At 42.5% G+C, this 16105-nt stretch overlaps 1 protein-coding gene across 2 annotated transcripts in view; it reads left to right on the top strand.

The window, feature by feature from the left end:
* LOC118375034 (kinesin-like protein KIF3A) overlaps positions 1 to 16105 on the top strand; it is a 28564-nt gene that overhangs the window by 4508 nt on the left and 7951 nt on the right. The window contains exons 3-11 of one of the 2 annotated variants that reach the window (XM_052516218.1): positions 651 to 795; positions 1053 to 1137; positions 1817 to 1922; positions 4831 to 4970; positions 5447 to 5644; positions 7746 to 7920; positions 8376 to 8474; positions 12415 to 12492; positions 15894 to 16053. In XM_052516218.1, coding sequence (XP_052372178.1) covers positions 651 to 795; positions 1053 to 1137; positions 1817 to 1922; positions 4831 to 4970; positions 5447 to 5644; positions 7746 to 7920; positions 8376 to 8474; positions 12415 to 12492; positions 15894 to 16053 — 1186 coding nt within the window. The remainder of the gene's footprint in view (positions 1 to 650; positions 796 to 1052; positions 1138 to 1816; positions 1923 to 4830; positions 4971 to 5446; positions 5645 to 7745; positions 7921 to 8375; positions 8475 to 12414; positions 12493 to 15893; positions 16054 to 16105) is intronic. The other variant, XM_052516229.1, reaches the window with a different exon arrangement.

The following is a 16105-nucleotide window of genomic DNA, read 5'->3' as shown; positions in this document are numbered from 1 at the left end:
TTGATAAGGGGAGGAACCGCTTAAGGCCTATATCACTCAGCTCCCTGACTAGCAATAATGATGCAATGTTTAGCGATGAGGAGACTCCACCCAAAGTGGGGTATGTATACTACCACGGGTGGAACATGTCTTTGACTAATGCGGCTGTATTGACCCTCTGGGAAGAATAAACTTGGTTTGAGCTTTCACAGTGTCCGTAGAGTTCTGACTCTCTAGTAATGGAGCCTAATAGTACGTAACTTAAAAGCATGTCTGACATGTATCGGGGTGCACAATTGTGGATTGATTTTAAGAACCAATAGGATAATCTGAATGTATTCTTAAACTCACACACAACTAGTGCAGAGACCTTAAAACCGGTGTATTGTGTGCTCTACATCTGGTCTTGGTCAGTACCTGCAGCATTCTGTAGGTTTTGCAGTTGACCAATGGCTTTCTTGGGTAGACCAGACAGGAGAGCATTACAGTAGTCAAGCCTGCTCGCAATAAAAGCATGGGATGAGACTCTCTATCAAGGGCAGTTTGCGGACACAGATGAAGCGTAGTAGAAATTCTCCATTTAACGTGTTTTTTTTAGTACAGGACAAGGCTCCATCTGCCTGGATAAACCACCTCTTAATGTTTTAGTACTGAGCCTGTGTTTTCTCCAGGGACCATCTTCGCGTACGGACAGACAGGGACAGGAAAGACGTTCACCATGGAGGGCGTGAGGGCAGTGCCAGAGCTCCGAGGAATAATACCCAACTCCTTCGCTCATGTGTTCGGCCACATCGCCAAAGCAGAGGGCGACACCCGGTAAGAACATTAACACAAACAGGCAAAACAATCGAACTGGTTCATTGCCAGGCAATTGTTTGATGCAACATGCTATGACTTGACTCATTATTTTCAGCCCCTAGGAGAGCAAAAGGCCTCAATCACACAACACTTGGAGTCAGAAGAGGCTTAGGCCTACAAGAAAAAAAGACAGGCGCTGTTTTTGACATGCTTGCTGCTGACAGTCTCTCAGTTTGAGGTTGATTTGAAATAAGTATCTTACCTCTCATCCGCAGGTTCTTAGTTCGCGTGTCTTATCTGGAGATTTACAATGAAGAAGTGAGGGACCTGCTGGGGAAGGACCAGATGCAGAGGCTAGAGGTTATAGATGTTTCATATGATATGATGATATGCTTCTCAGAAAAACCATCCCATTAATTTAGCAAGAAGCAGCTGTAGATATGAAGAACATTATCCCATTAATTAGGTTAACCATACAATAATATATATATATTTTTTAAACACTGGTGCCAGCCTCATAGGTAGGTGCTTATCGGTTTGATTTCAAATCAAATTTATAAATCCTTTTTTACATCAGCTGATATCTCAAAGTGCTGTACAGAAACCCAGCCTAAAACCCCAAACAGCAAGCAATGCAGGTGTAGAAGCACGGTGGCTTTGTAGATTTGTAGATAAGACCACAGTGACCAAATGATAAAGATGAGTATGATAACGTTGTTGGTGCCTAGAAGCACAGAATGGGACATTACAGATGATTTCCTTATCGTAACTAATCTCCATTGGTTTCTCAATAACACATCAATGTCATTGGTTCCTGAAAGGAGACAACAGGACATAGCACATGACTGGGATGTTCTCTGTTAAGGGAACTATAGATGATTAAACCTCTCATAATTCACTTCTTAGTTTCTAATACAGATGAGCATGATAACGTTGTTGCTTCCCAGGAGGGAATTTAAGATATGAATGTATAAGAGGAATTTGAGAGTATTGCCGGCTCCTAACTCATATCATTGATGTGTGTTTGTGTGACCACCAGGTGAAGGAGAGGCCAGATGTGGGTGTTTACATCAAGGACCTGTCTGGTTATGTGGTGAACAACGCTGATGACATGGACAGGATTATGACAATGGGGCACAAGAACCGTAAAGATTCACACACAACATTTATAAGAGTTCTAAGCATTAGAATTCATGATCGTACAGTATATACCATTTGCCAGACCCCCCTCACAAAATAGGTTTCAAACCTGAAGGGTTCTGTCTTACTATCCAGGTCTGTACCCAAACAATTCGAACTTCTACTTCTAAAAAACGAACCTTTCCAGAAACTCTCACCGTTGCCGCTTGCTATAGACCACCCTCTGCCCCCAGCTGTGTCCTCGACACCATATGTCAGGGCGGCAGGTAGCCTAGCGGTTAGAGCATGTTGACTAGTAACCGAAAGGTTGTAAGATCAAATCCCCTAGCTGACAAGGTAAAAAAAAATATATGTCATTCTGCCTCTGAACAACCCACTGTTCCTAGGCCGTCATTGAAAATAAGAATTTGTTCTTAACTAACTTTCCTAGTTAAATAAAGGTTTAAAAAAAAGAAAGTGATTTGATTGCCCCCATCTTTCTTCAGAGCTCGTGCTACTAGGTGACCTAAACTGGGACATGCTTAACACCCCTGCCATCCTACAATCTAATATTGATGCCCTCAATCTCACACAAATTATCAACCCCAAATCAGTAAACACGGCACCCTCATAGATATCATCCTAACTAACTTGCCCTCCAAATACACTTCTGCTGTTTTCAATCAAGATCTCTGCGATCATTGCCTGCATCCGTAATGGGTCTGCGATCAAACGACCACCCATCATCACTGTCAAACGCTCCCTAAAACACTTCTGCGAGCAGGCCTTTCTAATCGACCTGGCCGGGGTATTCTGGAAGGACAGTGACCTCATCCCGTCAGTAGAGGATGCCTGGTTATTCTTTAAAAGTGCCTTCTTCACAATCTTAAACAAGCATGCTCCATTCAAAAAATGTACAACCAGGAATATATATAGTCCTTGGTTCACTCCAGACCTGACTGCCCTTGACCAGCACAAAAAACATCCTGTGGCGTTCTGCATTAGCATTGAATAGCCCCCGTGATATGCAACTTTTCAGGGAAGTTAGGAACAAATATGCACAGGGAGTTATGAAAGCAAAGGCTAGCTTTTTCAAACAGAAATTTGCATCCTGTAGTACAAACTCAAAAAAGATTTGGGACACTGTAAAGTCCATGGAGAATAAGAGCACCTCCTCCCAGCTGCCCACTGTTCTGAGGCTAGGAAACACTGTCACCACCGATAAATCCACTATAATTGAGAATTTCAATAAGCATTTCTCTACGGCTGGCCATGCTTTCCACCTGGCTACCCCTACCCCGGCACAGCAATCTGGACCCTCTTTTCTAAAATTATCTGCCAAAATGTTGCAACCCCTATTACTAGCCTGTTCAACCTCTCTTTCGTATCGTCTCGAGATTCTCAAAGATTGGAAAGCTGCCGCAGTCATCCCCCTTTTCAAAGGGGGAGACACTCTAGACCCAAACTGCTACAGATCTATCCTACCCTGTCTTTCTAAGGTCTTAGAAAGCCAAGTTAACAAACAGATTACCAACCATTTCGAATCCCACCATACCTTCTCCGCTATGCAATCTGGTTTCAGAGCTGGTCATGGGTGCACCTCAGCCACGCTCAAGGTTCTCTGATCCACCTCTACGCAGACGACACCATTCTGTATACTTCTGGCCCTTCTTTGGACACTGTGTTAACTAACCTCCAGACGAGCTTCAATGCCATACAACTCCCCTTCCATGGCCTCCAACTGCTCTTAAATGCAAGTAAAACTAAATGCATGCTATTCAATCGATCACTGCCCGCCCGTCCAGCATCACTACTCTGGACACCTCTGATTTAGAATACATGGACAACTACAAATACCTGGGTGTCTGTTTAGACTGTAAACTCTCCTTCCAGACTCACATTAAGCATTTAATCCAAAATGAAATCTAGAATTGGCTTCCTATATCGCAACAAAGCATCCTTCAGTCATGCTGCCAAACATACCCTTGTAAAACTGACCATCCAACACTCTACTCAACAAATTGGATGCAGTCTATCACAGTGCCATCCGTTTTGTCACCAAAGCCCCATACATCACCCACCACTGCGACCTGTACGCTCTCGTTGGTTGGCCCTCGCTTCATACTCGTCGCAAAACCCACTGGCTACAGGTTATCTACAAGTCTCTGCTAGGTATAGCCCCGCCTTATCTCAGCTCACTGGTCATCACAGCAGCACGTGCTCCAGCAGGTATATCTCACTGGTCACCCCCAAAGCCAATTCCTCCTTCGGCCGTCTTTCCTTCCAGTTCTCTGCTGCCCATGACTGGAACAAACTGCAAAAATCACTGAAGCTGGAGACTCATATCTCCCTCACTAGCTTTAAGCACCAGCTGTCAGAGCAGCTCACAGATCACTGCACCTGTACATAGATGGGCTATCTACCTACCTCATCCCCATACAGTATTTATATATTTATTTATCTTGCTCCTTTGCACCCCAGTATCACAATATAGCGATTAAACACTGGAATGGTAGATGTGCAGAAGATGAATGTGCAAGTAGTAATTACTTCACCACCATGGCCTATTTATTGCCTTAACTCTCTTATCTCACCTCATTTGCACTCACTGTATAGACTTTTTGTTTTCTTTTTTTCTACTGTCTTATTGACTGTATGGTTTGTTTATTCCATGTGTAACTGTTGTTGTATGTGTCGAACTGCTTTGCTTTATCTTGGTCAGGTCGCAGTTGCAAATGAGAAATTGTTCTCAACTAGCATACCTGGTTAAATAAAGGTGAAATAAATAAATACAAATTGTCCTGGTTAAATACAGGTTACTATCACACTCATGGAAGTTACTATGATGTGTAACCAAGTTATTATGAAGTGAACCAAGAAAAATACAGTCTTGAGTTTTCTGTTTCTGAATGTGTTATGCTTTATCCCACCCAGGCTCGGTTGGCTCCACCAACATGAATGAACACAGCTCTCGCTCTCATGCCATCTTCACCATCACCATCGAGTGCAGCGAGAAGGGTGTGGATGGGGACCAGCACGTACGCATGGGAAAACTCCACTTAGTGGATCTGGCGGTAAGGAAGTCACATCAACGTTTACTGTGAAATAGAATAAAGATATAATTTACCTCAACAGATATCAAACCGATTGAATCTCCCAGAGAGTGAACTTGATGCTTTGAAGGAGTAAGCACATTTTGGTAACTTGGTATCTGTTTTTTGAGATTTAAGAACCAAATCTGTATAGATTACCGTCATACATTTCTCTGTTTTCTTAGTCTCTGCAATGGGAATTATAATTTTAATTCCTATTTAGGATTTTTATGTTTTTTTTTTTTCTTCCAATTATCAATGTTTAAAGGCTGCAAGCTGAAGTCAGTAAGCCCTGTTGAGCGAGTTCTTCTCAGATTCAACATGTTATTGTGGAATGGAAATGTTTCTGTGGCTTTAAGGCATGTGGCCCACACATGGCAAACAGACAGAAAATATATAATCATCAGTTAACCCCCCCCCCCCACACACTGTTCTCTCTCTTTCTCTCTCCCCCCCAGGGTTCTGAGCGCCAGGGGAAGACAGGAGCGACTGGCCAGCGGCTGAAAGAGGCCACTAAGATCAACCTGTCTCTGTCCACGCTGGGTAACGTCATCTCAGCCCTGGTGGACGGGAAGAGCACCCACGTCCCCTACAGGAACTCCAAACTCACCCGCCTGCTGCAGGACTCACTGGGGGGAAACTCCAAGACCATGATGGTAACTAACAAAACTTCCTGCTTTTATTTCCTGCTGCTTTAATGCTATGGGTACACACAAAATGGCTGCCAGTATCAAATCAAATGTATTTATATAGCCCTTCGTACATCAGCTGATATCTCAAAGTGCTGTACAGAAACCCAGCCTAAAACCCCAAACAGCAAGCAATGCAGGTGTAGAAGCACGGTGGCTAGGACAAACTCCCTAGAAAGGCCAAAACCTAGGAAGAAACCTAGAGAGGAACCAGGCTATGTGGGGTGGCCAGTCCTCTTCTGACTGTGCCGGGTGGAGATTATAACAGAACATGGCCAAGATGTTCAAATGTTCATAAATGACCAGCATGGTCGAATAATAATAAGGCAGAACAGTTGAAACTGGAGCAGCAGCACGGCCAGGTGGACTGGGGACAGCGAGGAGTCATCATGTCAGGTAGTCCTGGGGCATGGTCCTAGGGCTCAGGTCCTCCGAGAGAGAGAAAAGAGAGAATTAGAGAAAGCACACTTAAATTCACACAGGACACCGAATAGGACAGGAGAAGTACTCCAGATATAACAAACTGACCCTAGCCCCCCAACACATAAACTACTGCAGCATAAATACTGGAGGCTGAAACAGGAGGGGTCAGGAGACACTGTGGCACCATCAGAGGACACCCCCGGACAGGGCCAAACAGGAAGGATATAACCCCACCCACTTTGCCAAAGCACAGCCCCCACACCACTAGAGGGATATCTTCAACCACCAACTTACCATCCTGAGACAAGGCTGTGTATAGCCCACAAAGATCTCCGCCATGGCACAACCCAAGGGGAGGCGCCAACCCAAACAGGATGACCACGTCAGTGAATCAACCCACTCAGGTGACGCACCCCAGTACTCCCCTTCTACATCATTGACGTGGTTGTGGCGGCCCGTTCTACTCATTCTAGTTCAGTGTTGCTACCACACTAATTGGTGCCAATGACTCATTCAAGTGCATCAAGAACAAAGCCTTTTCTTGTAAAACTCAAAACCCAACATTTGCAGTAATCACTAACAATGTAACAGTAGAATAAAACAGTAAATAAGTAAGCATGTTATATACAGGGTCAGTTCCAATACTATATTTACATATGTAGGGGTACAAACATGTAAACGCAACATGTAAAGTGTTGGTTTCATGAGCTGAAATATTGATCCCAGAAATGTTCCATATGCACAAAAAAGCTGATTTCTCTCAGATTTTGTGCATACATTTGTTTACATCCCTGTTAGTGAGCATTTCTCCTTTGACGAGATAATCCATCCACCTGACAGGTGTGGCATATCAAGAAGCTGATTAAACAGCATGATCATTACATATGTGCACCTTGTGCTCGGGTTAATAAAAGGCAAATCTAAAATGTGCAATTTAGTCACTCAACACCACAGATTTTTCAAGTTTTGAGGGAGGGTGCAATTGGCATGCTGACTGCAGGAATGTCCACCAGAGCTGTTGCCAGAGAATTTAATGTTAATTTAACTACCATAAGTCCCCTCCAATGTAGTTTTAGATAAATTTGTCAGTACGTCCAACCGGCCTGACGACAGCAGACCACTTGTATCCACGCCATCTGGCTTCTTCACCTGCGGGATCGTCTGAGACCAGCCACCCGGACAGCTGATGAAACTGTATTTCTGTCTGTAATAAAGCCCTTTTATGAGGGAAAAACTCATTCTGATTGGCCTGGCTCCCCAGTGGATGGGCCTGGCTACCAAGTGGTTGGCCCGGCCCTACGTCCTCCCAGGCTCACCCAAGGCCCAGTCATGTGAAATCCATAGATCAAGTTCTCATTTATTTAAATTGACTCATTTCCTTATGAACTTTAACTTGTTGAAATTGTTGCATTTTGTGTATTTTGTTAGTTATTTATCTGTCTTATTACGTGGGGGTAGATCAGATTAAGTGACACAAATGCCAACTGGCACCCAATTTTGAAAACTATTAACAAATACATTTATACAAATATTTCATTTATTATGATTAAGTCTACCAAGCTCTCGTTCCTTGCTGTTCTTTCATAAAAGGTCTGATTTTATTCAATCATAATATCGTATTGTCATAAACCTTCTCCACGGTCAGTGTGCGAACATCGGCCCAGCGGACTACAACTACGACGAGACCATCAGCACGCTGCGTTACGCCAACCGGGCCAAGAACATCAAGAACAAAGCCCGGATCAATGAAGACCCCAAGGATGCCCTGCTACGGCAGTTCCAGAAGGAGATCGAAGACCTTAAGAAGAAACTCCAAGAAGGTCAGTTAGTGGTCCTCTATTGATGCTGTCTTCATTTGGGACAGGAGTTGTAAAATGACAAACACACTTCTGTGTTCTAGTTAGGATTGGATCCAAAGACTTTTTGGGCTGATTTCCCGTTTCCTAGTCTTAGACTGAAAAGTATGCTTCATGGAGAATCGTTTTAGTCCAAGACTAGTCTTAATCTATTTCTAGTAAACCTGCGCTGAGGGTTTAAGGAGAGTTAACCTGCGCTAATGGTTTAAGGAGAGTTAACCTGCGCTAATGGTTTAAGGAGAGTTAACCTGCGCTAAGGGTTTAAGGAGAGTTAACCTGCGCTAAGGGTTTAAGGAGAGTTAACCTGCGCTAAGGGTTTAAGGAGAGTTAACCTGCGCTAAGGGTTTAAGGAGAGTTAACCTGCGCTAAGGGTTTAAGGAGAGTTTGTAACTAAATTGTTTTCTGTTCTGCTGTTCCAGGGGAAGAGATCTCCGGGTCGGAGGGCAGTGGATCAGAAGAGATGGATGAAGGAGATGACGAGGGAAGAGAAGGAGGAGAGGGACGAAGGAAACGGAGAGGTAAAGGGGCCCCCTTCTTCCTCTCTCCCAACAGGACGTTGTTGGCTCCTTATGAAGGTCACTAGGCTTCTGTGAAGGTCACTAGGCTTCTGTGAAGGTCACTAGGCTTCTGTGAAGGTCACTAGGCTTCTGTGACGTGTACTAAAATGTTGTCCCCTAATATAGGGAATAGGATGCAATTTGAGATGTAGCAGAGGACTGCTCCCCAGTCCCCATGTCCCCTGATGCTTTTTAAAACTTTAATATACAAAGAAAATATGTTTCAGAGAAGAGTTGGGTCTATTTATGGCAACTCTGCTCCCAGCCCTGCATTAGGAAGATGCACTCTAATACAACGGGGGGGAAAAACTGATGCATGAATTCTTGCACACACAATCATCTTAGCCTTTTATTGTTGACGCTATCATCAAAGGTTTGTCCGCCTTCATGTGAACGAGTTGTCAGTCAGATGTTAGACATGATTATTAGTGTGGGCTTATTTCCTGATGACTAAAATGAGTCAGCATCCTCCATGTGAAGGAAATCGCTCTGAAAGTACCCAGAAGCCATGTAGAGAGAGAGAGAGAGCCATGGCCTCTGTGTGTACTCTGGCTTAATAAACTCTAAACTGGTTTCGGTAGTCTGAGCTAGGAAGTTCCCCAAGGCTTTTTAGATTAGGCAAAAGGTGGAAAAGATAAGAAAATGTGAAACTGTACACGTCTACGGCGTCTTCAGAAGGTATTCATACCCCTTGACTTATTCCACATTTTGTTGTTGTTACAGCCTGAATTCAAAATGAATTAAGTGTATGTTTTTCTCTCGCCCATCTACACACACTACCCCATAATGACAGTGAAAACATGTTTTTTAGAATTTCTTGCAAATTTATAGAAAATTAAATACAGAAATATCTCATTTACGTAAATATTCACACCCCTGAGTCAATACATATTAGACCTTTTGACAGTGATTACAGCTGTGAGTTTTTCTGGTTAAGCCTCTAAGAGCTTTCCACACCTGTCAATTTTGAAGTCGATCATTGCTAGACAACCATTTTCAAGTCTTGCCATCGATTTTCAAGCAGATTTAAGTCAAAACTGTTACTTGGCCACTGTCTTCTTGGAAAGCAACTCCAGTGTAGATTTGGCCTTGTGTTTTAGGTTATTGTCCTGCTGGAAGGTGAATTCATCTCCCAGTGTCTGGTGGAAAGCAGACAACCAGGTTTTCATCTATGATTTTGCCTGTGCTTAACTCTATTCCGTTGATTTATTATCCTGAAAAACTCCCCAGTTCTTAATGATAACAAGCATACCCATAACATGATGCAGCCAGCACTATGCCTGAAAATATGGAGATTGGTACTCAGTAATGTGTTGTATTGGATTTGCCCCAAACAAAACACTTTGTATTTAGGACAAAAAGTGAATTGCTTTACCAAATGTTTTGCAGTATTATTTTACTCTCTTGTTGCAAACATGATGCATGTTTTGGAATATTTTTTTATTCTGTACATGCTACCTTTTTACTCTGTCAAAGAGGTTAATATTATGGAGTATCTACAATGTTGTTGATCCATCCTCAGTTTTCTCCTATCACAGCCATTAAACTAACTGTTTTAAAGTCACCATTGGCCTCATGGTGAAATCCCTGAGCGGTTTCAAATCAAATCAAATCAAATTTATTTATATAGCCCTTCGTACATCAGCTGATATCTCAAAGTGCTGTACAGAAACCCAGCCTAAAACCCCAAACAGCAAACAATGCAGGTGTAAAAGCACGGTGGCTAGGAAAAACTCCCTAGAAAGGCCAAAACCTAGGAAGACCTAGGTTTCCTTCCTCTCCGGCAACTGAGTTAGGAAGGACGCTTGTATCTTTGTAATGACTGGGTGTATTGATACACCATCCACATTGTAATTAATAACTTCACCATGTTCAAAGGGATAGTCAATGTCTGCTTCTTTATTTTTACCCATCTACCAATAGGTGCCCTTCTTTCTTTGCGAGGCATTGGAAAACCTCCCTGGTCTTTGTGGTTCAATCTGTATTTGAAATTCACTGCTGGACTGAGGAACCTTCCAGATAATTGTATGTGTGGGGTACAGAGATCTGGTCGCCATTAAAACATCATGTTAAACGATATTATTACAACCAGAGTGAGTCCATATAACTTATTATGTGACTTGTTAAGCAAATATTTACTACTGAACTTATTTAGGCTTATCATAACAAATGGGTTGAATACTATGACACACGACATTTCAGCATTTCCTTTTCACTTTAATTATAATTCCACTTTGACATTATGGGGCATTGTATGTTCGTCAGTGACACAAAAAATAATCTCAATTTAGACCACTTACTAATTCAGGCTGTAACAACAACAAAATGTGAAAAAGTTGAGCAGTTTAAATACTTTCTGAAGGCACTGTTCAAGTCAGAATGATCATTCACACGCCATTCTCAAATTATTTGTATATTTATTGGGACCTCCTGATAGGCTTTAATACACTGGTGTCTTGACAGTTTTTCTTGGTCATGTGACCTGATCAGGAAACACTGGGCTCTGTGTATAACCTTTGTGCTGTTCGCTTTAAATTAGATGTTGGATACTATGGTGCTGCACTGTACATTACATTAGTGTGTGTGTGTGTGTGTTAGGGCTGGGCGATATGGCCAAAAAAATCATATTTCTTTCACCAGATACACTGAGGACACATGTTCTTTCCATGACAGACTGACCAGGTGAATCCAGGTGAAAGCTATGATCCTTATTGATGTCACTTGTTAAATCCACTTCGATGAAGGAGAGGAGACGGGTTAAAGAAATGTTTTTATGCCTTCAGACAATTGAGACATGGATGGTGTATGTGTGCCATTCAGAGGGTGAATAGGCAAGACAATGGGGTTTGATATTAGGTGCCAGGCGCACCGGTTTGAGAACTGCAACACTGCTGTGTTTTTCACATTCAACAGTTTCCTGAGTGTATTTGCCTAAGAATTTGCCTAAAATGACATACCCAAATCTAACTGCCTGTAGCTCAGGACCTGAAGCAAGGATATACATATTCTTGGTACCATTTGAAAGGAAACACTTTAAAGTTTGTGGAAATTTTAAATTAATGTAGGAGAATATAACACATTATATCTGGTAAAAGATAATACAAACAAAAAAAACATACTTTTTCTGTATATTTTTGTTGGTTCCATCAGCTTTGAAATCCAAGAGAAAGGCCATAATATGATGTAGGACTCTAGGCACAATTTAGATTTTGGCCACTAGATGACAGCAGTGTGTGCAAAGTTTCCGATTGATCCAGTGAAACATTGCAATACTGCACAATATTTTCTATCAAGTCTACCCAAATGTGCCGAATTGGTCAATTGATACATTTTAAAGTACATAACTATAGAGAACATACAAAAATGATATGGTAATACAACATTTTAATTTGACACACTCCCAGGAAGGTCATACATGATGGATCATGTTTATACATCAACCTTCACACATCTAGATAGCAGGGTAGTTGTGGACCCAGTTTCTACATTTGACTGTAATGGATTTTATCAAACATTTTACCTCGATTCTTGCAATACAGGCATTTGGAACATCGCACTAAAACATACATTTAAATTAATTTTATATATCGCCCAGCCCTAGTGTGTCCGTTCTCCATGCACTGCTTAATGTAGCTGGTTATATCAACTGTATAGGATTGGCTTGTAGGCTGGTTGCTCTCCAGGTTTATTGTGCTTTCTCAATGTCCCCATTTGCCCCCATCTCGCTCACTCTCCATCTCTCACTCTCTCTCTGTGGTCGGCGTGTCCTTGGAGCCTCTCTTTCTCTCTCCTTATCTTCTCTCTTCCTCCCTCTCCCCATCCTTCCATCACCCCTCCTCTCTCCATCTCTCTCTGTGTTTGACGTGTCCCTGTTGAGTGTCTACTCTACTCTGTGTTGCAGGCAGTGGCAGCAGCATCAGTAGCTCAGACTCCTCTATAGAGGCACAGACCACTGAGGAGAAACCCAAGGCTCAGACTAGTGAGTGGGAGCAGCTTGCTGTCTGCACTACCAACCCTACCACCAACTGCTAGTTAATATGGTCCAGGGACTGTATTCACAAAGCATCTCTGAGTTGAGAGTGCTGATCTAGGGTCTGTTTTGCCTTTTAGGCCTATATCATAATGATTTTATGGACAAGGGGGCCTGATCCTAGATCAGCACTCCCAACTCTGAGGAGCCTGATAGACCAAGACCTACAAACTGTCCCTGATCTGTGGGTGCTGTGGCTAACTCCTCAAAGTATTGACTGGAGTTCTCTCAGGACCCTCCTAATGTTAACCTCCCCTACCTACCTACCTGCCTGCCTGCCTGCCCTGCCTGCCCTACCGGTCTTATATAAACAGTTGAAGTCGGAAGTTTACATACACCTTAGCCAAATACATTTAAACTCAGTTTTTCACAATTCCTGACATTTAATCCTAGTAAAAAATTCACTGTCTTAGGTCAGTTAGGATCACCATTTTATTTTAAGAATGTGAAATGTCAGAATAATAGTCGAGAGAATTATTTATTTCAGCTTTTATTTCTTTCATCACATTCCCAGTGGTTCAGAAGTTTACATGCACTCAATTAGTAGCATTGCCTTTAAATTGTTTAACTTGGGTCAAACGTTTCGGGTAGCCTTCCACAAGCTTCCCACAATAAGTAGGATGAATTTTGGCCCATTCCTCCTGACAGAGCTGGTGTAACATCTGCCCGCAAATGTTCTATTGGATTGAGGTCAGGGCTTCGTGATGGCCACTCCAATACCTTTGTTGTACTTAAGCCATTTTGCCACAACTTTGGAAGTATGCTTGGGGTCATTGTCCATTTGGAAGACCCATCTGCGACCAAGTTTTAACTTCCTGACTGATGTCTTCAGATGTTGCTTCAATATATCCACATCATTTTCCTGCGTCATGATGCCATCTATTTTGTAAAGTGCACCAGTCCCTCCTGCAGCAAAGCACCCCCACGACATGATGCTGCCACCACCGTGCTTCACGGTTGGAATGGTGTTCTTCGGCTTGCAAGCCTCCCCTTTTTTCCTCCAAACACAAACATGGTCATTATGGCCAAACAGTTCTATTTTTGTTTCATCAGACCAGAGGACATTTCTCCAAAAAGTATGATCTTTGTCCCCATGTGCAGTTGCAAACTGTAGTCTGGCTTTTTGATAGCGGTTTTGGAGCAGTGGCTTCTTCCTTGCTAAGTGGCCTTTCAGGTGATGTCGATATAGGACTCGTTTTTACTGTGGATGTAGATACTTTTGTATCTGTTTCTTCCAGCATCTTCACAAGGTCCTTCGCTGTTGTTCTGGGATTGATTTGCACTTTTCACACCGAAGTACGTTCATCTCTAGGGGACAGAACACTTCCTGAGCTGTATGACGGCTGTGTGGTCCCATGGGGTTTATACTTACCCACTATTGTTCGTACAGATGGACGTGGTACCTTCAGGCGTTTGGATATTGCTTCCAAGGATGAACCTTGTGGAGGTCTACAAATTTTTTTTCCTGAGGTCTTGGCTAATTTCTTTAGATTTTCCCATGATGTCAAGCAAAGAGGCACTGAGTTTAAATGTAGGCTTTATACATCCACAGGTACACCTCCAATTGACTCAAATGATGTCAATTAGCTTATCAGAAGCTTCTGAAACCATGACCATCATTTTCTGGAATGAATTTTCCATGCTATTTAAAGGCACAGTAAACTTAGTCTATGGTAACTTCTGACCACCCACTGGAATTGTGAATTATAAGCCTGTAAACAAACAATTGTTGGAAAAATGACTTGTGTCATGCACAAAGTAGATGTCCTAACCGACTTCCCAAAACTTTAGTTTGTTAACAAGAAATGTGTGGAGTGGTTGAAAAACTAGTTTTAATGACTCCATCCTAAGTGTATGTAAACTTCCGACTTCAACTGTTTCTCATACTCTCTTTTTATCTGTTTTTCTCTGTGTCCTATTTCTATCTTGGTCTGTTTGTCTGTCTGTCTGTCTGTCTTTCTGTTTCTCTGTGTCCTATTTCTCACTTGGTCTGTTTGTCTGTCTGTCTTTCTGTTTCTCTGTGTCCTGTGTCCTATTTCTCACTTGGTCTGTTTGTCTGTCTTTCTGTTTCTCTGTTTCCTATTTCTCTCTTGGTCTGTCTGTTTGTCTGTGCCTCCTCTCTGAGGAGTCTAGAAGACTGTTCCACACTACACCTTATTCCCTACATAGAGGACTCTGGTCAAAAGTAGGACACAAAATAGGTAATTGGGTGCTGTTTAGGACACATCCAATGTCTCTAGTCTGGTTCTAGATCTGTATGTGCACAGGCAACTTCTTTACCCTGGTTGTCAGACAGATCTGGGACCAGGTTATATTTGCAATTTATTTCAGTGAACTATAGAATTTAATTTAATTATCGAATTGCTAGAATTTAATTGACTTGACTAACTAGCTTTAACGCTAACAAAAAACGGCAACAGAATTAAATCTATGGTTCAGTCAGTCAGTCAGTCAGTCAGTATGATTTAAGGTTCTCTCTCTATATTACTGTACTGCCACTTTGTCATGGTCTTCTACATCACTTACTGTCTCCATGTCTATATCTCTGAGAGAGAGTGCCTTGTGAATAGGCCTGAGGCCTGCACTCTGTCTAGAAGCTGTTCCCAAATGGCACCCTATTCCCTATGTAGAGCACTACTTTTTTTTACCAGGGCCCATAGGGCATAGTGCACTATTTAGGGATTTAGGGTCCCATTTGAGACACGCCCAGATATCTTTAAAAGCACCTTTTAACTTCCTGCTCGTAATCTAATGGATAGTATCTGCAGAAAGAAGAGACAGCAGTCTGTACATCAAGGAGCTGAATCATACAGCCGATGTAGTTTTTACTGCTCTGTAGAAGACTGTAGCTACTATCTAACACCTTGGAGAGAGAGAGACTATATGTGTGTCACATCTAATATTTGACTAATTGACCATTGTAATATGATGTGCTGTCTTAGCCTGGTCCCAGATCTGTTTGTGCAAGGTGTGACAATGACCATAGGAGTTGGCAAGATGACACAAACAGATCTGGGACCAGACTGGTGCTGTTTAAGCAAACCTACGAATCAGACTGGGTTGATGTTCCCCTAGATGCAGATCTTAGATCAGTTTTGCATGTTCTAACGGTGAAGGTTAGGGATTGGGCGATGGGAAGCTGATCCTACGTCTGCATTCTGTACCTAGGGGAAAACTTCCCCCTCGCCTTAGTGGGTGGGTTGAGGTGGTAGGGAGGATCTGAACAATACAACATGTACGTCTGAAACGTCCATGATGGCTGTGGACTTCAGGAATGGCTCTATAAGTCAAATAAATGATCATCACTATTATTATTATTATTATTATTATTATTATTATTATTATTAAAGGGAAGAAGAAGAAGGTTTCTCCTGACAAGATGGTGGAGATGCAGGCGAAGATCGAGGAGGAGAGGAAGGAGCTAGAAGCCAAGCTGGACATGGAGGAGGAGGAGAGGAACAAGGCCAGGGCAGAACTGGAGAAGAGAGAGAAGGATCTCCTCAAAGCGCAGTGAGTCTGGGGTTACAAACATTCCCTAAATTCCCAAGTTTTCCAGAAATCA

The sequence above is a fragment of the Oncorhynchus keta genome, chromosome 4 (genome assembly GCF_023373465.1).
Source record: "Oncorhynchus keta strain PuntledgeMale-10-30-2019 chromosome 4, Oket_V2, whole genome shotgun sequence".
In the NCBI taxonomy this organism is placed as follows: domain Eukaryota; kingdom Metazoa; phylum Chordata; class Actinopteri; order Salmoniformes; family Salmonidae; genus Oncorhynchus; species Oncorhynchus keta.
Note: the sequence above shows the minus strand (reverse complement) of the source record. Positions and strands in the feature narration are given on the sequence as shown.